This window comes from Oncorhynchus kisutch, linkage group LG11 (assembly GCF_002021735.2).
Source record: "Oncorhynchus kisutch isolate 150728-3 linkage group LG11, Okis_V2, whole genome shotgun sequence".
NCBI classification, from domain to species: Eukaryota; Metazoa; Chordata; class Actinopteri; order Salmoniformes; family Salmonidae; genus Oncorhynchus; species Oncorhynchus kisutch.
Window position 1 is genome coordinate 21,165,183 of NC_034184.2, and position 24,635 is coordinate 21,189,817.

The window sequence follows — 24,635 nt, forward strand, 5'->3', positions numbered from 1 at the left end:
CCATTTTACCCTGTAAAATCTCCCACTTTACCACCACCAAAGCACACCCAGACCATCACATTGCCTCCACCATGCTTGGCAGATGGCGTCAAGAACTCCTCCAGCATCTTTTCATGTTTTATGCGTCTCACGAATGTTCTTCTTTGTGATCTGAACACCTCAAACTTAGATTTGTCTGACCATGACACTTTTTTCCAAACTTCCTCTGTCCAGTGTCTGTGTTCTTTTGCCCATCTTAAGCGTTTCTTTTTATTGGCCAGTCTGAGAAATAGCTTTTTCTTTGCAACTCTGCCTAGAAGGCCAGCATCCCGGAGTCGCCTCTTCAATGTTGACGTTGAGACTGGTGTTTTGCGGGTACTATTTAATGACGCTGCCAGTTGAGGACTTGTGAGGCATCTGTTTCTCAAACTAGACACTCTAATGTACTTGTCCTCTTGCTCAGTTGTGCACCGGGGCCTCCCACTCCTCTTTCTATTCTGGTTAGGGCCAGTTTGTACTGTTCTGTGAAGCGAGTAGTACACAGCGTTGTACAAGATCTTCAGTTTCTTGGCAATTTCTCTCATGGAATAGCCTTCATTTCTCAGAACAAGAATAGACTGATGGGTTTCAGAAGAAAGGTCTTTATGGCCATTTTGAGCCTGCAATCGAACCCACAAATGCTGATGCTCCAGATACTCAACTAGTCTAAAGGCCAGTTTTATTGCTTTAATCAGCAAAACAGTTTTCAGCTGTGCTAACAGCTGTGCAAAAGGGTTTTCTAATGATCATTTAGCCTTTAAAAATTATAAACTTGGATTAGCTAACACAACGTGCCATTGGACACCAGGAGTGATGGTTGCTGATAATGGGCCTCTGTATGCCTACATAGATATTCCATAAAAAATCTGCCGTTTCCAGCTACAATAGTCATTTACAACATTAACAATGTCTACAATGTATTTCTGATCAATTTGATATTATTTTAATGGAAAATAAAATAAACTTTTCTTTCAAAAACAAGGACATTTCTAAGTGACACCAAACTTTTGAACAATAGTGTATATTGTTGTAAGTGACTGTATGGATACTATATTTTACAGATGTTATTGGTAACAAGTGAAATGTTGAAGTGTGGTTAGTCACCATCTTGGATGTGGTTTGAGTCGGAAAAATAAATGACTGTTGGAATGTAAAACTGTAGAAAACACCAAACAACTTGGTGCATTTCAAGCCATACTCAAAATATACAAGGGTGGGGGGGTTAGAGCGTGGTTAGAGTTCATGGTTTTTAATAAGAGAAACTAAACATGAACACAATTACAAAACAACAAACGTGGCCAAAAAAAACAAAACAGTCCTATCTGGTGCAGTGAACACAAAGACAGGAAACAACCACCCACAAACCCCAACACAAAACAAGCTACCTAAATAAGGTTCCCAATCAGAGACGATGACTAACACCTGCCTCTGATTGAGAACCATATCAGGCCATACATAGAAACGGACAAACTAGACACACAACATAGAATGCCCATAGAATGCCCACCCAGCTCACGTCCTGACCAACACTAAAACAAGGAAAACACAAAAGAACTATGGTCAGAACGTGACAAAGACACTTCACATGTGTTTGTGAGGCAGTGGTCCTGGTATGAGCCAAATCAGGAGGCAGCAGTACTGCTCGCTAAGCAAGACAGTCCTTTACTCTCATGTGAAGTTTATGCAACACTCCTCCAAAAAGTTTAGTTAACTAAAAAAGGCTGTGGAACTACTTACTAAAAGATCTTGAGCTGGACCAGCTAGATTTCTTTTTACATTGTACTGTAAAGTATGATTGATCTCTTTCATGTTAATTGTTCTCTTGAAATTCTTATTTTGAAAGGGTGATGTGGATGTGTATGAACGCTTGTTTTCAGCTGATGCACATCTGTGAGATGATACAGGATTTGATCTTTTCTCAGAAAATTACATTTCAATCCTTTCATTGAGACATCCAACGCCACTACTGCAACTCATAACTTTATAAAATCTCAATTTCAGATTAGATTTGTTTTCTTGGTCCTGTGCAGTTGTAAATCAAACAAATAAATGTGTTAAGACAAAGATTTTTCAATTTCAACTTATTTTAAAATTTGTGAATTGTGCTAAGGTGCTAATATATTTGACTGCAACTGTTCTTATGGGTCTAAACATAAACCTCTGCCAAACTGTCCTCTTCAGAGAAGATTGCACTGGAGACCTTTACATTAGAATCCTCTAATTTCTTCTAAGCAGTCATCTGATAATCCAGACTCTCTCTCTCTCCTGAACTGTTTCAACTGCATCTGCAGATGCCATGCATCATCCCCTCCTTGTGTTGAGTATGCTGTCTGGTCTTCCACCCCCTTATGTCTGCTTCATATTTATCTCCATCTTCCTGTTGCTACCTGAATATCAGAATAAAGGTTACATTCATCCAGATGTGGGAATCTCCTCAATTTTCATTAGGGTTCCATTATACTTTACCCTTCAACCACATATCCCATGAAAACACATTTCTTGGGAAATTTCAACTATTGGACTAACTTTACTAATACCACTATACATTTTATGACTGATCATCAAGTGTTTGTTTATGTTACTTGAACTCATGCCGTTTTTCAGATCAATCCTCATCTGGAATAAAAAGCCAGCTCAATGGATAATATCCATTAAAAGAAAATAGTTGTCCAGGACTAGGCTAAATCTGTGTCTGCAGGAAACCATCCCATTATGATGAGCACTTATGCAAACAGAAGATTTTCTGGAAAAGGGTAGATATTTGAGACATTTTATTTTCTGCTTAGACAAGTTCCTAGCGATAATACCATTAAAACTGCAGTGAATGAGGTCATCTAAATTATTTGCTGCCGGTCTGTCTCAAATATCAGTGGGAGTAAAATAACCTAGCTGAGCCAAAGTGGAAGTGTTATATTTGCAGTTTGATGACCTAGTAAATTAAATGTCTTAAACCAGTAATTTTTTCTAGGGCAGTGAGAAAGTATGTTTCAATTATAATATTGTTGTTATTGTGGACACCATTTTTGTTTAGTAAAATATATGAAATTCACATTTTTGACCCACAAAAATAATGATTCTCCACCTTGCCACTGAAACCAGCTTTTGCTTTAATAAAAATAAGTATTAGCTACTATTTTGGAATGTTTATAAAATAACAGGCAGGCTCGTCAGCTGTCATTGCGGTCTGTAATCTCTCTTTAGCACACACAGAGAAAGGAAAATACCTCTTCATTGGGGTTTTGAAGACTGCACTGTCATTGTCAGGCTGAGGTTTCATCTTACTGCCAAGTCATACCAAGACGAGCTAAATGCTATCCACAGCTCTGTTTACGTGTCACTCTAGAGAATTCACATTCGGATGGTTTTGCAGTCAAAGTATATTTAGAGCTGAAGTGGTAATACATCTTGGCACAGATACACATATATGCCTCTTAAAATTGAAACAATAAAGGTCTGTAATTAACTACTCACAGGACCTGAAAGTTACAATTATGTACATCTAAGTCTGTCTAAGCTGTTTTAGGGTCCATTTATCAATGGCAATATTTTCTTATTTAAGAAATGTATTACATTTTTGTGTGAATGTTACAATAAAATGTTTCCTTTATAAAATAAAATAAATAATAATTTACATGAAGCATTTGTGAGCCTTTCAAAGGGGAACTAAGATAAAGGTACGTTTCTGCAGTATCCTGTAGTGATTAGGATTTTTTAAAAACTGATTACCAATAGACTGACATTGCATAATGACCTGCCAAACAAAATGTCATCCTGGTAACTTGTCTGTGAGGAACTAGTAGATAGATCAATAAATGAAGCTTATCAGATGTTTTTATTTTCAACTATCAACACAGTGAAGGCTTGTTCATCTAAACATAATCTACTACTTTGTAACTGAGAGCTAAGGATGTGTGTGTATGACAAGGGGAGGAGGGGGGGGGTTATCAGAGGAAAAGATGAAGTGATACATACTAGTCATAGTCACATCTGCTAATACACATATCATAAGGGTCATTTCCAACGAAGGCACAATCTGTTATTTTAACAGCCTGACCCTACCACTTTGTTTGGTAAACTGAGGGATGGGGCTTAGAAAATGTAACCACACTCAAATTCATGGACGCAACGACAGCTATGGACGCAAGGACATCCATAATATGTTTTGAATCCATTTTAAATATATATGTTGTTTGTTTACAAACACTCAAGACACCGGAAGAGTCTTAGATTTGGGGTTATGATAGGGTAAAACATCTATAGCTATACTTGCCTGGGAGCATTGGATATATTTATGTTTCTCATTAGTATAGTACTGACAATGAAGTAAAGTTCTTGTAGAACTACTAAAATAAGTAAGTAGCTAGAGAAATAAATAACTTCCACTTTATTATCTGCCTATGGATTTTATGACCTAGAAGCCATTTGATGAGTAACAGCACCCTCTTCAGTTTCGTGGGCCACACTGACCGTTCTGTTGCAGCAACAAATCTGCTTGGAACTTTAATACATAGATACGATTTGATACTGTATTAAAAACACAATTGTCACTTGCTGTCAAGAACAGAAACAGATCGTCATAACCAACCTAATTGGGGACTATTTGCACTGACATTCTGGCACTGGGCTCTATGTACACTCACTGGACTCAACCCACACACACTACACTGACACTCCAACACACTCACACACACACACAACACACACTTTCACACACACTGCTGCTACTGTTTATTATTTATCCTGATTGCCTAGTCACTTTTACCCCTACCTACATGTGCATATTACCTCATACCCATGCACATTGACTTGGTATAGTTACTCTTTGTACAGTGCCTTGCGAAAGTATTCGGCCCCCTTGAACTTTGCGACCTTTTGCCACATTTCAGGCTTCAAACATAAAGATATAAAACTGTATTTTTTTGTGAAGAATCAACAACAAGTGGGACACAATCATGAAGTGGAACGACATTTATTGGATATTTCAAACTTTTTTAACAAATCAAAAACTGAAAAATTGGGCGTGCAAAATTATTCAGCCCCTTTACTTTCAGTGCAGCAAACTCTTTCCAGAAGTTCAGTGAGGATCTCTGAATGATCCAATGTTGACCTAAATGACTAATGATGATAAATACAATCCACCTGTGTGTAATCAAGTCTCCGTATAAATGCACCTGCACTGTGATAGTCTCAGAGGTCCGTTAAAAGCGCAGAGAGCATCATGAAGAACAAGGAACACACCAGGCAGGTCCGAGATACTGTTGTGAAGAAGTTTAAAGCCGGATTTGGATACAAAAAGATTTCCCAAGCTTTAAACATCCCAAGGAGCACTGTGCAAGCGATAATATTGAAATGGAAGGAGTATCAGACCACTGCAAATCTACCAAGACCTGGCCGTCCCTCTAAACTTTCAGCTCATACAAGGAGAAGACTGATCAGAGATGCAGCCAAGAGGCCCATGATCACTCTGGATGAACTGCAGAGATCTACAGCTGAGGTGGGAGACTCTGTCCATAGGACAACAATCAGTCGTATATTGCACAAATCTGGCCTTTATGGAAGAGTGGCAAGAAGAAAGCCATTTCTTAAAGATATCCATAAAAAGTGTCATTTAAAGTTTGCCACAAGCCACCTGGGAGACACACCAAACATGTGGAAGAAGGTGCTCTGGTCAGATGAAACCAAAATTTTACCTTTTGGCAACAATGCAAAACATTATGTTTGGCGTAAAAGCAACACAGCTCATCACCCTGAACACACCTCCCCACTGTCAAACATGGTGGTGGCAGCATCATGGTTTGGGCCTGCTTTTCTTCAGCAGGGACAGGGAAGATGGTTAAAATTGATGGGAAGATGGATGGAGCCAAATACAGGACCATTCTGGAAGAAAACCTGATGGAGTCTGCAAAAGACCTGAGACTGGGACGGAGATTGGTCTTCCAACAAGACAATGATCCAAAACATAAAGCAAAATCTACAAAAATAAACATATCCAGGTGTTAGAATGACCAAGTCAAAGTCCAGACCTGAATCCAATCGAGAATCTGTGGAAAGAACTGAAAACTGCTGTTCACAAATGCTCTCCATCCAACCTCACTGAGCTCGAGCTGTTTTGCAAGGAGGAATGGGAAAAAATGTCAGTCTCTCGATGTGCAAAACTGATAGAGACATACCCCAAGCGACTTACAGCTGTAATCACAGCAAAAGGTGGCACTACAAAGTATTAACTTAAGGGGGCTGAATAATTTTGCACGCCCAATTTTTCAGTTTTTGATTTGTTAAAAAAGTTTGAAATATCCAATAAATGTCGTTCCACTTCATGATTGTGTCCCACTTGTTGTTGATTCTTCACAAGAAATACAGTTTTGTATCTTTATGTTTGAAGCATGGCAAAAGGTCGCGAAGTTCAAGGGGGCCGAATACTTTCGCAAGGCACTGTATATAGCATCGTTATTATTTTATTGTGTTACTTTTTTTGCTAAGCTACATTTACTTTTTAACTCTGCATTATTGGAAAGGGGCTCTTAAGCATTTCATGGTAGAACATCAAATGGGGATTGAGGAGAATGACATTTAATATATGATAGGGGTGTTTAACCAGGCTTTGTAGTGTGGAGTTTAGGGCACATTCAGATTCAGTTAGAGGAGGCCAACTTTGCCTTGAGTCGGTTGATCTTGAGGGGCAGAAGGCTGGCCATCTCTTCGCTCAGTTCCAGCTCTGTCTCGATGGCGATTTTGGCCTCTGGGTTGTCCTTGAAGTACTGGACCACAAAGTTGTAGCACTCCAGGGAGCGGTTCAGGTTCTCCAGCTGAATGGTTGTGCTGGTCGAGATCAGCCTGCTGTGGAGATGAGCCACCCGGAACTTAACCACAAGGACCGGCCTCAGTACCCCGTCCTCCAATTTATCCGGCCACTTGCCCTCTGGTGAGCGGACTCAGTCGAGGAACATCTGGTAGAACTTGGTGGAGGAGGAGCAGAGGTGGTTAAACTTCTTAACCGTGTGCACGTCCAGGTCGTCTTGCTTGTTGGCCATGGCCAGCTTCAGATCCATCATCTCGTAGTAGGTCCTCGGCCAGCTCAAACTGCAGCTGGCGGCAGATGAGGAGGTAGTACTGGGCGTTCAGGTCTTTGCAGATGGGCTCCATCACCGCAGCTTGTGCATCTTGCAGTGCCGCTCCAGGTCCTCCTCAAAGAATGCCAGGGCCTTGAAGAGAGTGCTGTGGTCCTGCAGAATCTCAATGTGATCTGTGACCTGGCCGTCCATCTCAAAGTACTCCTTAGCTTGGTTTACGTAGGCCTGGCCAACCAGAAAGATGGCGCAGGCATCCTCAAAGTTGACGGAGTGGAGTCAAAGGTGTGGAGTCATAATATGGAGTCAAAGGTGTCAATGGAACCAAACAGAACAGCACTCTTCCTTCCTCTCTCTTTCTCCTCCTCCTCCTCCTCTTGTAGCTGTGTCGCTCTCAGCTCCGCCTGTCAATCCACCTTTAGCTCTCCAATGTTGTCCTGTACAGAGCAGCAGGCATACAAATTAGATGTTGTCTCACAATATAGGCTAATCATCTACGAAATTACATATTGTTTGAAGATGTTGAAATTGTCTCGAGAAGTTCTTCGCATCTTGCAACAAATTAAGACAGTATTTTATCCAACACCTTGCAATTTCGGCTCTCTTCTGTCTAGGTTGGTCTCATTTCTCAGCCTCATCTTCACCTAAACACAAAGGTTTGAGATGTGTGTTAATGAGTACAGAATGATTGATAACATACAAACATTTCAGAATGAACATATACAGTCAAGGCTGAGTATATGACTTTAGAGTGAGAACTTACTCACCTGGGCAGCGGCTTCTGAGGGGACCTCTCCAGCTAGGCCTGCTATGACAATGGCAGCAGATAGACAGTGCCTGCCCTCCATGTAGAGGGTCTGGCAGACAAAGTAGAGGGAAGAGAAAGATGTGTTAGATTAATCTATAGAAATATCATTATAAAGAAATCAAGTCATTTACGCACTGTAAATAAATGATAAGTAATTCATCTTGATGAAGAGATTACATACAGTTTATAATTTACCTTGGTGATGTAATATTGCGATAACGTGGCAGCGTTCATGGCCCATTCCAGAGGAATGAACTGGTTGAATTCCAGCTGTCTCTGAAGAGTGCTGTGTCAGTAGCCCCCAGCTTTCTCATACAGCTCCAAGTTATTGTACATTTGTGCAAGATAGTACAGTGTATGGGTGTAGGCCATTTCAAATCTGTTTGAAGAGAGTGTAAAGTTAGTTAAAAGAACAACGTCACTTCTCTCTGTCATTTATGAAAGACTCTACACAAGAATGACTTCCCTACCTCTTTATCCTCTCCTGTTGTGGTAATGCATCTTCCTCTGCCACAAAGAACTCAGTGAGGTCCATTGGGGGTTGCCCATCATCCGATGTTGTGAAAAAAAAACAATAGATTATCCACTCTGAATTGTCAAGATCACATTTAAACAGATGCCATAGGACTCAGTCTGCCAAGACAGTAAACCATATAGAATGCACCGCAGCTGGCCATCCAGATGACAGATGATAAGGCCTGATGATGATATTGATGATGCTGCTGCTTGCTCTTCCCCCAGAAAGAAAATGATAATGTAGGCAAATTGCACATAGACAGTCTCATGCCTACCTCTTTCATGTAACAAATATACATTGTTTCTGCAGTTTCCAAAAATCCTTGGGTTCTCTCAATGTCATCCCCACCAGCCCACAGAATGCCCAGTTGATTCAAAAAAAAAATATATATATATATATGTCAGTCCACAACATTTGACTACTTCATTATATTCATTATCTTTAGCCAATGCCAATGTGTGTGCATGGATTAGGCTAATTTTATGCACTGGACTGCTAGTTGCATGCTTAATGAAGGCCAACATAAGTTTTAGCTGTCATTACCCTGACTTGGTTGAACAAAGACATGTTCTCTGGTAATATGCTCCACTTTTCCTGCAATGTCATGCAATTCATAAAATGTTCCTCTCCAGCAGACAGCTCTTCTGTTTCAACGTGGTTTACACCAAGATAATACTCCACCGTCCCGAGTTTAGCTGCTCTTGATCCGTCTGGGGAGTCTCCACAGTGGCCTCTCCCAAAGCTCTCCTCACTTCCTCGGTCAACAGGCTGATCTGTCGGGCGCTGGTCTGCTTCATCATTGACGTTCTCGTGTCCCCTTTTGTCTAACAAGCCGCCATGCCAGTTTAGCCCACTAGGGCACATTCCCCTATCATTTCTTGTAACCATATTTTGTTTGTGTGTGCACTTCTGTGATTGTTTATTTAGTTAATAAATAAATGATTTAAGACAATTCATGTATGGATGACTCATAGTGAAGACTGGGTTCGTGCAGATAACCAACAATTTACGACGTTTGGAATGAGACTAACGTGAGCTAAAGAAGAATTCATTAATCAGAAGACTATTGATCAGATATGAAAATATCTGAAAAGTTATATTAGGAAAATTATAACTTTGTAATCGGAATATTTTACTTGGTGCCCCGACTTCCTAGTTAATTACAGTTACATGATTAATCAGTTTAATCGCATAATAATAATACCGTTCCCTCCCTCCCGAGATTAGTTTAACTGTCCTCTGTGTTTTCTTTAGTCACACACACATTTCTCTCCCTTACTTGTCTCAACCAAATCTTATAGGACTTTTGTCTAATTATTCTTAATACATTTTACATAGGCGAATAATTAAGTTAGCCCAATTATTCTTATACGTGTTACATAATAAAATAATTACGTTTCAGGGTGGAATTCTTGAGTCATTACCGTAAACATATAAATTCCCTTATCAATCCACCCTTTGACTAAATATTACACACAGATGCGTCAACCGTCATATGGAATCATAAATGTTACACAAAAGCAAACAAAACCAATACATGTATTTACATCAGATTCTCATCAATGACTGTTCTATGCCTATATCCCATTATAACTCTTCTTTTTAGGATTTTCATTATAATTTTCATTAAATGAACAGTCTGTCTAAACATTGAAGATAGTGTCATACAACATGGGCTCCTTGTGGTTGATAGAAACGGAGCCATCTACTAGGCCTGGAGGCATGAAGTAGTCATCCCACTGGTCGGAGCTCGGAATCGGTCCATACCTCATAATTTGTTGCGTCATCGACCTCTCTAGAGTCCTGGTGATTGAAACCTCTCACACATGGGATCAAACAGCATCCACACAACACCAACACACTCATACAGGTGAAAGCAGCCCAGAATACGGTAATTACAAAATCTTTCCATTTTCCAAACATACTATCGAACCACCCAGTCAGGGAGGTATCCACCCCAGAGTTCTCTGTTAACTCATGAGCTAATGTGGATAACTTCTTGATGCTACCCATCCCTTAACCTGTTGCGACGAGCAAACCCGTATCCGGGAGCGTAATTATAGCCTCAAGCTCATTACTATAACTATTCATGAAAATCGCAAATGGAATGAAATAAATATATTGGCTCACAAGCTTAGCCTTTTGTTAACAACACTGTCATCTCAGATTTTCAAAAAATGCTTTTCAACCATAGCTACACAAGCATTTGTGTAAGAGTATTGATAGCTAGCATAGCATTAAGCCTAGCATTCAGCAGGCAACATTTTCACAAAAACAAGAAAAGCATTCAAATAAAATCATTTACCTTTGAAGAACTTCGGATGTTTTCAATGAGGAGACTGTCAGTTAGATAGCAAATGTTTACTTTTTCCCAAAATATTATTTGTGTAGGAGAAATCGCTCCATTTTGTTCATCACGTTTGGCTAAGAAAAAAACCCATATCCGGGAGCGTAAATATAGCCTCAATCTCATTACCATAACGCAACGTTAATAACTATTCATGAAAATCGCAAATGAAATGAAATAAATATATTGGCTCACAAACTTAGCCTTTTGTGAACAACACTGTCATCTCAGATTTAAAAAAAATAGATAGCAAATGTTCAATTTTTCCAAAAAGATTATTTGTGTAGGAGAAATCGCTCCGTTTTGTTCATCAGGTTTGGCTGAGAAAACCCCCCGAAAATTCAGTCATTACTATGCAAACTTTTTTCCAAATTAACTCCATAATATCGACAGAAACATGGCAAACGTTGTTTAGAATCAATCAATCCTCAAGATGTTTTTCACATATCTATTCGATGATAAGTCACTCGTGGCAGTTTGATTTCTCCTCTGTTCAAAATGGAAACATGCACGCACCTGGAGATTACGCAATAGTTTCGACGGAGGACACCGAGCGGACACCTGGTAGATGTAGTCTCTTATGGTCAATTTTCCAATGATATGCCTACAAATACGTCACAATGCTGCAAACACCTTGGGGAAACGACAGAAAGTGTAGGCTCTCTCCTTGCGCATTCACAGCCATATAAGGAGACATTGGAACACAGTGCCTCAAAAATCTGGCTCACTTCCTGTATGAAATTTCATCTTGGTTTCGCCTGTAGCATTAGTTCTGTGGCACTCACAGACAATATCTTTGCAGTTTTGGAAACGTCAGAGTGTTTTCTTTCCAAAGCTGTCAATTATATGCATAGTCGAGCATCTTTTCGTGACAAAATATCTTGTTTAAAACGGGAACGTTTTTCATCCAAAAATGAAATACTGCCCCCAGAGGTTCAAGAGGTTACGCGGGAAAATTGTCATCAGCAACCTCTGAATAGTATAGCGCTTCAGTCAAATAATATTACTAAAAATATTCATATTCATGAAATCACAAGTGCAATATTGCAAAACACAGTTTAGCCTTTTGTTAATCCACCTGCCATTTCAGATTTTGAAATTATGTTTTACAGCGAAAGCAATCCAAGCGTTTGTGTAAGTTTATCGATCGCATTACAAAACATTAAGTACACTTAGCATCAGGTAGCTTGGTCTTGAAAATCAGAAAAGCAATCAAATTAATCGTTTACCTTGATGATCTTCGGATGTTTTCACATACGAGACTCCCAATTACACAACAAATGTTCCTTTTGTTCCATAAAGATTATTTTTATATCCAAAATACCTCAGTTTGTTTGGCACATTATGTTCAGAAATCCACAGGAAAGAGTGGTCACGACAACGCAGACAAATTCCAAATAATATCCGTAATGTCCACAGAAACATGTCAAACCTTTTTTATAATCAATCCTCAGGTTGTTTTTAAAATATATAATCAATAATATATCAACCGCAAATGTCTTTCACAGTAGGAGAGGGAAAAGCAATACCTATCCAAACTCTGTTGCGCGAGCAAAACTCATGTGACCACTTGACACGATGTTATCGCTCTGGCTCATTTTTCAAAATAAAAGCCTGAAACTATGTCTGAAGACTGTTGACACCTTGAGGAAGCGATGGGAAAAGGAATCTGGTATCTGATATCCCTTTAAATGGAGCAATGGGAGGCTATGGAACATGGAGTTTTCAAAATATAAGCCACTTCCTGGTTTGATTTTTCTCAGGGTTTCGCCTGCAATATCAGTTCTGTTATACTCACAGACAATATTTTGACAGTTTTGGAAACTTTAGTGTGTTTTCTATCCTAATCTGTAAATTATATGCATATTCTAACATTTGGTCCTGAGAAATAGGCCGTTTACTTTGGGAATGTTATTTTTCCAAACATAAAAATAGTGCCCCCTAGCTTCAAGAGCCTTAAACCAGCCAGGGCCTTGGTCACTGATCCATCTGGAGCTGTGTTATTAAAAACTCCTCCTGTGCCTACTTTTGCCTCCTATAACTGGCCTCTGATGACTAACTCGAACTGGTTGGACCAATACCACCAGTTCCTAACCACCCTTTTGGTAGCGTCTATCGTATGCGTCCTTTGCTGGTACAAGCCCACCATACATCAGTTATAGGTCCTATGAGGTTAAGAATTTTCACCTGTACTTCCAAACCTAAGTCAGTCACATTAACAATTGCCTTACAGCCATTAAAATCACCTAAGTTCTCGGTGCCCTTCTTGTATCTATAACACTGGTACTTATCAAGAGTTAAAGTGAACCGAGGTGGGTTGGCCGAGTACTTCAATCAGGCCAACCCAATCCCTGTGAAGTTATTTGCTTTCCGAGGAAATTGTTTACTGTTTATCTTAGATCCTACATCTTGACCTTCTTTGCCTCCTTATTCTGTAAGTCACTCATCCTTGATGGTCAGTATTTTATATTTTTTGTCTTTTACTTCTTATCAATGACAACAGAATCATATAATTAGTACCGGAAGGTGGTGGATCTGAATGTATCAGAAAGATTACCAAGACTATGATGCAGTCCCTAATATTCCCCAAAACCACCAACCCTCTCCTGCCCTTAGTCGGTCTGCTAGGTACCACCCCATACTCACACTTCTAGGAGCACACACAGTGATGAACGGTCGGGATAGGGAATCTTCGTTAAGGAGGTAACCCCCGGACCCTGTTGGTTCTCGGTTCTTCTGCTAACTCTGTGTGTGATCAGCAGTGCTTATACAGTATGTGTACATACCTTCTTGCAGTGGGTAACGTGGACCCAAGTGACTCTCTCAGCTATTCTAATGGCAAAGGCTGTGGTTAACAGAACCTGGTAAGGGCCTACCCAACGGGGCTGCTTCCAGTCTTTTCTCCTCAGGGACTGGATCCACACCCAGTCTCCTGGTTGGATTGAGTGAATCACTTTCTCCTGTAATTCACCTGTTGGTCACAAAATCTTGGACATACAGGTTTGGTTAACAAACAGTCTTCTCATGTGTTCTGCTAGTATATCTTTCTATTTCTATGTCTACCTGTTCTGGTCTCTCTAACTCTGGTATTCTATATGGTCTACCTGATTAGCTTAAATGTAATCAATTGTTTAGAGAAATAGATCCTAGTAAACCAACTCTAGGGATAATATCTGGACCTAATATTTTAGCCACCATAATCGTGTCCGCCAAGTAAGTTGGGAACGCTTCTACCCATTTGCTATATTTATCTATTATAAAAAAAATGTTTTTTAAGTAGTTCGTTATCCCATAGGCCACAAAGTCTTTCCTAACCTGCAGTGTTTCCTAACCTGCTCTACCCCCTGCTCCACCATCCTTCCTCCCTGTTGACACATGGCTCTGCCCATGTGTCAATATTGCTGCATATCTAAACAGTGACTTAGGTAGGCTGATACTGTTCCTTTATTATGAGCCTCACACTTACAAATAGCTCACTTTTCTGCCAAAAGTACAGCATCTAATAGATTAAAAATCAACTGAGCATGTGTAATAGGTTTCCCAGAGGTATTTACCATACCTCTGTGGCAGAATTCTCAACTGGGTCTGCTTTCTTTGCCAAAACCTTGGAGAATTGCACTGTGCATCTCTTTCTCTAATTACACCCCCTCTACCAAGTCCTCAAAGGTGGGAGTAATCTCTTTTATGGCCTCAGGCTTTCTGTGGGGGTGATGGCCACATTCAACTATCTCTTCTCAACAGATTAACTGGACATAACCTGGAGTTAAGGACTGGAATGCATGACTGCCTTCCCGACATCTTATGTTTTATAACCAATGGAGCAGACAGTCTTTCCACTGTCTAATGTGCGGAAGCTGAACGACCAAAATCTTTTCCCCATTTATTCTTACTCCTTCAGGCTTAAAATATGTCCTAAATACTTATTATAAGTCTACCATAATTAAAACTTATTCTTACTAACTTTATGACCTTATTCAATAAAAAATATATACGATAATATTATCATATCAATTTTACCGCCTTCTTGTGTTAAATTTAACACAAAAATATAATGTTGCGTTAAATTTCACACAAAGATATTACCTATGTACAACAACAGCTAACTACATAAGGGAAAATAAAACGTATCTAGGTAATTTATAAAAATACTACTACAGATCAAAAGATTTCAAATAACATAGTCGGATCAAATCACTACTCGGAAAAATGATTGTGCCCTTCTGGTCATAGGAAGATAGACTTAAGGAAGCCTACCCTTAGTCAAAGGCTATGCCCTTTCTTCTCATTGGTTCAAATTACAAATATGTCTTAGAACTTTAAACTCCATCATAATTATAAATTACACAAATGACCTTCAAATCAGTATTACAAATTACCTTAAATTCATTAACCAAATGGCTCCCCAATGAGGCTGATCAAACCACAATGGAAAGTCATGATAGAGGTCTGTAACGTTAATCGTTAGAATGAGACCAAGGTGCAGTGTTGTAGGCCTACATTTTCCTTTAATTTTAAATGTCCCACCAAAAAACAAGAAACAACTCAACGAACGTGAAGCTAGTAGTGCAAACACATGCAACACAAAAAGACATGATCCCTCAACAGAAAGTGGGAAAAAGGGCTGCCTAAGTATGATCCCCAATCAGAGACAACGATAGACAGCTGCCTCTGATTGGGAACCATACTCGGCCAAAAACAAAGCAATAGACAACATGGAATGCCCACCCCAAATCACACCCTGACCTAACCAAATAGAGAAATTAAATGGCTCTCTAAGGTCAGGGTGTGACAGTACCTCCCCCCCCCCCAAAGGTGCGGACTCCCGGCCGCAAACCTGAACCTATAGGGGAGGGTCCGGGTAGGCATCTACCCTCGGTGGCGGCTCCGGTTTGGGACGTAGCCTCCGCTCCCTACACGGATCCCTTCGCTTCTGTGGAACCGGACCGTGGATCGTCGCCAGAGACTCCGGACCGTGAATAGTTGCCGGAGGAACTGGACTGTGGATCATCGCCGGAGGCTCTGAACTGGGAACCACCGCTGGAGGCTCCGGACTGCAGCTCGTCGCTGGGGGCTCTGGACTGCAGACCGTCGCTGGAGGCTCTGGACTGTAGACCGTTGCTGGAGGTTTTGGACTGCGGGCCGTCGCTGGAGGCTTTGGACTGTGGACCGTAGCTGTTGGCTCTGGACTGCGGACCGTCGCTGGAGACTGCCACAGGGCTTACCAAGCTGGGGAGACATACTGGAGGCCTAGTACATGGAACCGGAACAGGTCTCACCAGACTGAGGTGCGTGGAGCTGCCACAGGGCTTACCAGGCTTGGGAGACATAATGGAGGCGTGGTACGTGTAACCAGAACAGGTCTCACCGGACTGGGTAGATGCACTGGAAGCCTGGTGCGTGGAACAGGCACCGGATACACTGGGCCGTGGAGGCGCACTGGAGGTCTCGAGTGTAGAGCTGGCACAACCCGTCCTGGCTGGATGCCCACTTCCGCCCGGCAAATGCGGGGAGCTGGCACAGAGCACACCGGCCTGTGAATGCATAACACGGTGCCTGACCAGTCACACGCTCCCCAAGGTAAGCACGGGGAGTTGGCTCAGGTCTAAACCCTGACACCACCAATCTCCCCGTGCCCCCCCCAAGAGGGGGGCTACCTCTTGTGCTTGCTTTGTTGGTATAACTCCTCAATGTTGCCGTTCCGCTTTCGCTGCCTCCATCTCCTCCTTTGGACGGCGATACTCCCCAGCCCTTGTCCAGGGTCCTGCTCCCTTCAGGATTTCCTCCCAGGTCCAGTCCTCCTGAACACGCTGCTTGGTCCGTTGGTGCTGGGATCTTCTGTAACGTTCGTCGTTAGAATGAGACCAAGGTGCAGCGTTGTAGGCGTACATTTTCCTTTCATTTTAAATGTTCTATCAAAAAACAAGAAACAACTCAATGAACATAAAGCTAGTAGTGCAAACACATGTAACACAAAAAGACAAGATCCCACAACAGAAAGTGGGGGAAAGGGCTGCCTAAGTATGATCCCCAATCGGAGACAACGATAGGCAGCTGCCTCTGATTGGGAACCATACTCGGCCAAAACCAAAGCAATAGACAACATAGAATGCCCACCCCAAATCACACCCTGACCCAACCAAATAGAGAAATTAAACGGCTCTCTAAGGTCAGGGCGTGACAAGGTCATAGGTCGTACTAATCCCTCAAATAAGTGTTTCTTACTATATTAGACAAATTAAAGAAAAACCGTCAAATACTTTCTACGAAAAATGGAAATCTTTTTTAAGATATCGAGGCACTAAGACAAATGGAAATCTCACCAAACCCTCTATCTCACTCACACTCCCCAAGATTATATCCTCAGGAAACATTCCAAAGAGAGACAATGAAACACTCATTTTCCCAGAGAAAAAACCCCACAAACACTTGGTCAGCATTCATTATACTACCCCGATTCAGAAACCCAAAAGTTAATTCCATTGTACTCTCTCAAATCATTAGTTTTAAACTTCCTCAATGGTTATATGTACTTAATTGAACATGTGCTACCCTTAGATACAATTATCCTGGGAAGAAAGAATCCTGTTGTTTAACAAATCTCAAACCTTTAAAAAGTTGGTGCTGTCTCATCAGCGTAAGAGTCAAGACTAACTTAAAAAAACATTTTTAGCTACAATGTTTGCATGCCCCAAAAGTCCATACTGTACAGCTCGTACATTAATGATCTTCCTTCTGTCTCTACAGGGTCTGAAGTTCCAATGTATGCAGATGATACAGTGATAAATGCATGCAAATAGTAAACAACAAGCTACACAAGAACTCACTACAAAGAAAACAACTGATGCCCCTGAGACAGATGTCTATGTATCAGGGGAAGAGCCCCAGGTGGTGTCCAATTTTAAGTACCACGGCCTCATACTTGATTCCAAACTCTCTTTTAAAACGCAAATGAAAAAGGTAACCCAAATAACCAATTCAACCTAGCTAATTTCTAAAACATATGAAATTGTTTGACTACAGAGGTAACAAACTGTACTTCAAATCTATGATACTCCCCCACTTAACATACTACCTGACTAGTTTGGCCTAGGCTTGCTTTACAACATTAAAACACATTCAGTCTGTCTGCGAACAGGCTCTCAAAGTGCTTAATAGGAAGGCCAATAGCTATAATCACTGATACATTCTCAGAAAGCATGAGCCCATGCGTTGGAAAAAAATCTCTTGCAATACACTGACGCATGTCTTGTATACAAGATTCTAAATGTCCAGGCTTTTAAAAATAACATGTAAATCACCAAATTTATAAAATACATCAGTCAACCCTTTTAGAATAAACAACACATTTCGGTGGGTACAACTCTATCGCAATTACCTATCCGCTTATTATTATAATTCATTAGATTCAGGTAACTGTCTCTTCTTTGATTCAATTATTTAAATACAACTTCATTCTCAATGTTATTTCAGCAGCCCATTGAGGCAACAGACAACGTATTACATTGAATAGCCTCGCTATTATTTTGAATGAAGTAGTCTTTCAATTTAAACTAAACAAGCTATTAAAATGTTCAGTTTATATCTTAAACAAATACTAACGACCGTATCTTTCTAGGCAAAATATAACAATAGTTGAATTACAATCAGAAACCCAGATTTTAGTCCATTGGTCCATAGGCTGGGAAACGAACCGAGCCTCCCATGTGGCAAGCGAGAATTCTACCACTGAACCACAAAAACTAATGAAATGATGAAGACTCCCCGCAAATAACCCTATTTCAAATTGTCTGTAGTTGTAAAATCAGGCACATACTACTGAGACAATTCCCGGAAAATAGCCCTAATTTAAAGGTCCAAGCATTCCTCCAGCTATGATTCTCATTACTCTCTTTCTCTCTTTTTGTCGCGCCTATCCTTCCCCTTATGTTTGCAGTTTCGGTGGTTGTGTCCTACTCGGTCACAATGTTTACAGAGAGCCTTACAATCCCGGGTGAAATGTCCTGTCTTATCGCAATTGAAACACTTTCTATTGTCTGATCCTGTCCATTTTTCCCTTAAAGCCTCCTTTATGCTTATCTACAATTACCCCGATAGTTACTATTAGATGCTCTGCTCCTTTCTGTTCTTTCTTTTCTATTCCTCCTCTGAGTCTGGCTGTGGGCGCCTGACCCTTTCTCACTGTTCTTTCCTTTGCCCCTCTCTCCTGTCTTTTCTGTCCTCTTTTTACAGTCTCTGTGATTATGGCCTACTTTATTGCAGTGTTTACAGGGCGCCTCCCAATCTCTAGCAAAATGACCTGGCTTGCCACAGTTGTAACGTTTATTCCCCCTTTCTTTACCTCTATCCACTTTCTCAATAAGGTTTCTAAAATCCTGTCCTCCTCTCTGTGTCTCTTCCTCCTTAGTAGCTACCTTTTTCTTTGCCCCGTCAGCTCTCTTTCTCGCTTCAGCCAGCCCCACCCTAGCGGTGTCAAGCCCTTTTGCCTGTTGCTTCTCTGTCCTGTCCCCACATCCCTTAAGTACCTGTTTGATCATTAATTCTAGTTTTTCTATATTTAAACGTCCATCAATTTCGTACTTCTTTCTCCATTTTTGGCCAAAATAAATGTTCCTTCTATATATCTCTCATCTCCGGTTAATCTCCTTAGAGGATTTACCACCCATTCTTATTCAATAACTATTGTTGTAACTATTCTGCACAATCTATGTGTGTGTTTCTATAATCTGTTATAATCCTTCATCTACGTGTGTATACTTTCTATGATTATAAATAACTCCCGTTAATTTCTTCTAGGATCTTCAGAATAATTATTGATATGACTTTTGATATATTATTTAGTTCCTACACGTATTCAACAATAAGTTCTTACTTTTATTTGTTGTTCCTTATGACTTTTGACTGATCAATATATTTATCTCACACAGAAATAATTATCTTCTTACCCTTGTTTAAAACTTTCTATGTGTGGGCTTTTTAAAATCTGATTCAATTATTTCTGTATGTATCTCTACAATTTATGTGTGTGCTTTTCCTTTCTTGAAACTTTATCTATAGAGGTGTCTTTCGATCGGACATTAGGTGTCATGTTCTGACCTTTATTTCCTTTGTTTTGTCTATATTTTGTATGGTCAGGGCGTGAGTTGGGGTGGGCAGTCTATGTGTGTTTTTCTATGTTGGGGTTTTGAGTTCAGCCCAGTATGGTTCTCAATAAGAGGCAGGTGTCGTTAGTTGTCTCTGATTGAGAATCATACTTAGGTAGCCTGGGTTTCACTTTTGAGTTTGGGTGTTTGTTTCCGTGTGAGTGTTTGTTGCCACATGGTACTGTTTCCGTTTTCGTTCATGTTTATTGTTTTATATTTCATAGTGTTCAGTTTATATCTTATAATAAACGTTATGGACACTTACCACGCTGCACATTGGTCCTCCGATCCTTCTCGCTACTCCTCCTCAGAAGAGGAGGAGGAATGCTGTTACATTAGGCCTCACATGTATATAACTATAAGCCATTTTCCAGGGGTTGCAAGATCCTAGATAACAGCCCATTTTTCCGTTGTTCCTTGTGACTTTTGACTCGGTTAATATCTCGTATCTCACACCGCTATATTAGGTTTCCCTTCTTGACTGGATAATCAGACCTAGATGTGCGTCTCCGAAAGATCTGACTATCCCCTTGCAAGCGTATTTAGACAGGCGACCTATATTAATATTATCATGTCTCTGACCTCCTCTCTCATAATTCTATTATTATATTTCGCCTTCCAATTTACATTCTCCGGCCAATGTCTTTTAACCAATTTTACGTTTTAGGTCTCACCATTTAGCTAGTTTATATTGGTAGTGGCCATAGATACCTGGAGTCATTACGGACCCCCTTCCTCCTGGTTGAATTTATACTGAATTCCTATCTTCCATTTGCACAGAATACTTAGTTACCTTTAAAACCTTTTTCTCCACACAAAATTCTAAAGACAGGTCACCAGATATAAACTCCGTCGTATATTTCAGAGTCTAACACCCAGAGTACATTAAAATCCTTTACATCATTTAATGCAATCATACAGATATTATCCCTGAATCCGTGAATAAATAGGACTGACCTTATTTTTTCCAGCTGAGGTTTCAATGTTGGTTGGATCTCGTCACCGTTTCTGTTGTGCACCAGTTCGCCACCAGCCCGTAAAGAACCCTCAGACTGGGGCCAGGTCTTTAATGTACGGATATCTCATCCGCCCGTGCACAGTTTCGTTGTCCCCATGGGACGACAGAAGCAGGTATTGAGATCCGGCTCGAAGGACCAAGCTGTCACGAGAATTTTCAATCCCAATGAAGATAACTAAACAATTATTTAAGCTCTGACCAATCCCCGAAGTTTGGGATGTATCTTTCCCCACAGTTCATATTCCTTGTTTATCACTACCAAACTGGCAGTTCCATACCGTTCCCTCCCTCCCGAGATTAGAGGGACCTTGACAGTGTCTCTTTACTATCGTAAGTTTTTCAAAGTTCCAACGGGGTCAGGTTATGTATAGTTTAATTGTCCTCTGTGTTTTCTTTAGTCACACACACATTTCTCTCCCTTACTTGTCTCGACCAAACCTTATAGGACTTTAGTCTAATTATTCTTAATACATTTGACATAGTCTAATAATTACTTTATTCGAATTACTCTTATACGTGTTACATAATCTAATAATTATGTTTCAGGGTGGAATTCTTTAGTCATTACCTTAAACATATAAATTCCCTTATCAGTGTTCGAGCAGAGGTGCTTAAAGGAAGGCGCACAGGTAGGCCTCATGAAAAACAATGTTTCATATGCCCTTTTTAATCACAGTAATAGGCAGGGATTTGTCAGTCAGAGTGAGCTTGATAACGTGAAATCATTTTCATAGCTTCACTTTCATATACTGCACATTAACACAAATCCTTCTACTGTGTTAGCATGCAGTTTACATAACTTGATAATGACTTGATATTTGAGTGCAAGCCACCTGCAGACAACTTACAAAATGCTATAGTGCATTTGAGGGTTCCCTTTTCGGATGAAAATAGTTATTTAATGCATGGCCTACTATCTCTAACTGGAAAAATAAATTCCTATGTATTTTGTGTAACACCAAAATGTATAACATTCCAACCACAACTACATGTTGAAACAAGAGTTTTCCTGTGCAGTGATTAACTTACATTTTGATAGCTTTTTGTATTTCTGAATGACGTAAAGGTATCGACATAGTGATTAATTAACTTGTTATTGTCATTGCAGAAAACATACTACAACAACAAAATGCCAGAGTTAACAACACATTAGAAACAGAGCGTGTCATGAAACTGGCAAATAAAGATGACAATGGAAAGGGAAATATTGATGATGGCCAGAAATTCAGTCAACACCAAATAGATCATTACTCCAGAGGCAGAGGGACAGAAGGTGAGGCAGAGACTCTAGAGGACTAGAGAGATGACATGCAAGCACAAAGTGACAATGTATTTTTCCCCAAATGCTAAAGGATTGTGATATTTTGTTTTCAGTTCACGTTAAAGAGGACAATAACTCTTCTAAATGTGTTTCATTTGCATATTGCAGGTCACAGCTCTGTGGGCGAAGAAACAATTGCAAGGTGGTGGTTGCTGTTGTGAGGTCTACAGACAAAAAGTCCTCTTTCCTTCTCCATCATTTAGAGTTTAAAACTCTGCAGCCCCACAAATGCTTATGGGTGAGGTAATAAATACTAGTCATAACATGACAATACGCATTTTTTTAATCACAATTGTAAAAAAATGCATACAGTAAGAAAGATGTGTACATTAGATGTGCACCTATGTACATTAGATGTGCACCTAACCAAGTCTAAGGACATGTAATATCATTATGTAGTTAACTGGAATTGTAGTTGAATGTTTTTGATGACATACACTTGAATATTTATGGCCCTTATTTTGCCACTTTAAAGTAAATAGTGAAGATGTGTCATCATGTAAACACAGTATTGTCAGCAATAACACACTTTTCTGACAACATAACACCTTTATGTATGATACTTAATCTCCCTAACAAGGCATATATACAGTTGAAGTCAGAAGTTTACATACACCTCAGCTAAATACATTAAAACTCAGTTTTTCACTTTTCCTGACATTTAATCAGAGTAAAGATTCCCTGTCTTAGGTCAGTTAGGATCACCACTTTATTTTAAGAATGTGAAATGTCAGAATAATAGTAGAGACAATTATTTATTTCAGCTTTTATTTATTTCATCACATTCCCAGTGGGTCAGAAGTTTACATACACTCAATTAGTATTAGGTAGCATTCCCTTTAAATTGTTTAACTTGGGTCAAGTATTTTGGGTAGCCTTCCACAACCTTCCCACAATAAGTTGGGTGAATTTTGGCCCATTCCTCCTGTCAGAGCTGGTGTAACTGAGTCAGGAACGTAGGCCTCCTTGCTCGCACACGCTTTGTCAGTTATGCCCACACATTTTCTATAGGATTGAGGTCAGGGCTTTGTGATGGCCACTCCAATGCTTCGACTTTGTTGTCATTAAGCCATTTTGCCACAACTTTGGAAGTATGTTTGGGGTCATTGTCCATTTGGAAGACCCATTTGCAACAAAGCTTTAACTTCCTGACCGATGGCTTGAGATGTTGCTTCAACATATCCACATAATTTTCCTCCCTCATGATGCCATCTATACTGTGATGTCCACCACTCCCTCCTGCAGCAAAGCACCCCTACAACATGATGCGGCCAGCCCCGTGCTTCACGGTTGGGATGGTGTTCTTCGGCTTGCAAGCGTCCCCCTTTTTCCTCCAAACATAACGATAGTCACTATGGCCAAACAGTTATCTTTTTGATTCATCAGACCAGAGAACATTTCTCCAAAAAGTACGATCTTTGTCCCCATGTGCAGTTGCAAACCGTAGTCTGGCTTTATTATGCGGTTTTGGACCAGTGGCTTCTTCCTTGCTGAGCGGCCTTTCAGGTTATGTCGACATAGGACTTGTTTTACTGTGGATATAGATACTTTTGTACCCGTTTCCTCCAGCATCTTCACAAGGTCCTTTGCTGTTGTTCTGGGATTGATTTGCACTTTTTGTCCCAAAGTACGTTAATCTCTAGGAGACAGAACGCGTCTCCTTCCTGAGTGGTATGACGGCTGCGTGGTCCCATGGTGTTTATACTGGAGTACTATTGTTTGTACAGATGATCATGGTACCTTCAGGCGTTTGGAAGTTGCTCCCAAGGATGAACCAGACTTGTGGAGGTATACAAAAAAATCTTGGCTGATTTATTTCAGGTCTTGGCTGATTTATTTTGATTTTCCCATGATGTCAATCAAAGAGGCACTTTGTAGGCCTTGAAATACATTCACAGGTACACCTCCAATTGACTCAAATTATGTCAATTAGCCTGTCAGAAGCTTCTAGAGCAAATACATCATTTTCTGGAATTTTCCAAGCTGTAAAGGCACAGTCAAATTAGTGTATGTAAACTTCTGACCCCTGTAATTGTGATACAGTGAATTATAAGTGAAATAATCTGTCTGTAAACAATTGTTGGAAAGATTACAGCTGAGGCTTTCTGAGAAAGTATAAGAGCTTTGCGTACCTGGATTATTCTTTACACAATTCTTCAAGCTCTGGCAAATTGGTTGTTTATCATTGCTAGTCTTGCAATAGATTTTCAAGCAGATATAAGTCAAAAGAGTAACTCTGCAACATTCAATGTCATCTTGGTAAGCAACTCCAGTGTAGATTTGGCCTTGCGTTTCAGGTCATTGTCCTGCTTCTCCCAGTGACTGGTGGAAAGCAGACGGAACCAGGTTCTTCTCTAGGATTTTTTCTGTGCTTAGCTCTATACAGTTTATTTCTTTCC

General features: G+C 40.2%; 1 protein-coding gene across 1 annotated transcript; it reads right to left on the bottom strand.

Moving 5' to 3' along the window:
• Positions 1-6,650: 6,650 nt before the first annotated feature.
• Positions 6,651-16,084, bottom strand: LOC109898912 (KIF-binding protein). The gene is given in 12 exon segments (XM_074933829.1): positions 6,651-7,082; positions 7,084-7,163; positions 7,166-7,357; positions 7,360-7,527; positions 7,622-7,729; positions 7,849-7,942; positions 8,089-8,272; positions 8,364-8,443; positions 8,685-8,784; positions 8,955-9,234; positions 15,742-15,963; positions 16,069-16,084. Coding segments are annotated over 12 exon segments (1,956 nt in total).
• Positions 16,085-24,635: the final 8,551 nt, after the last annotated feature.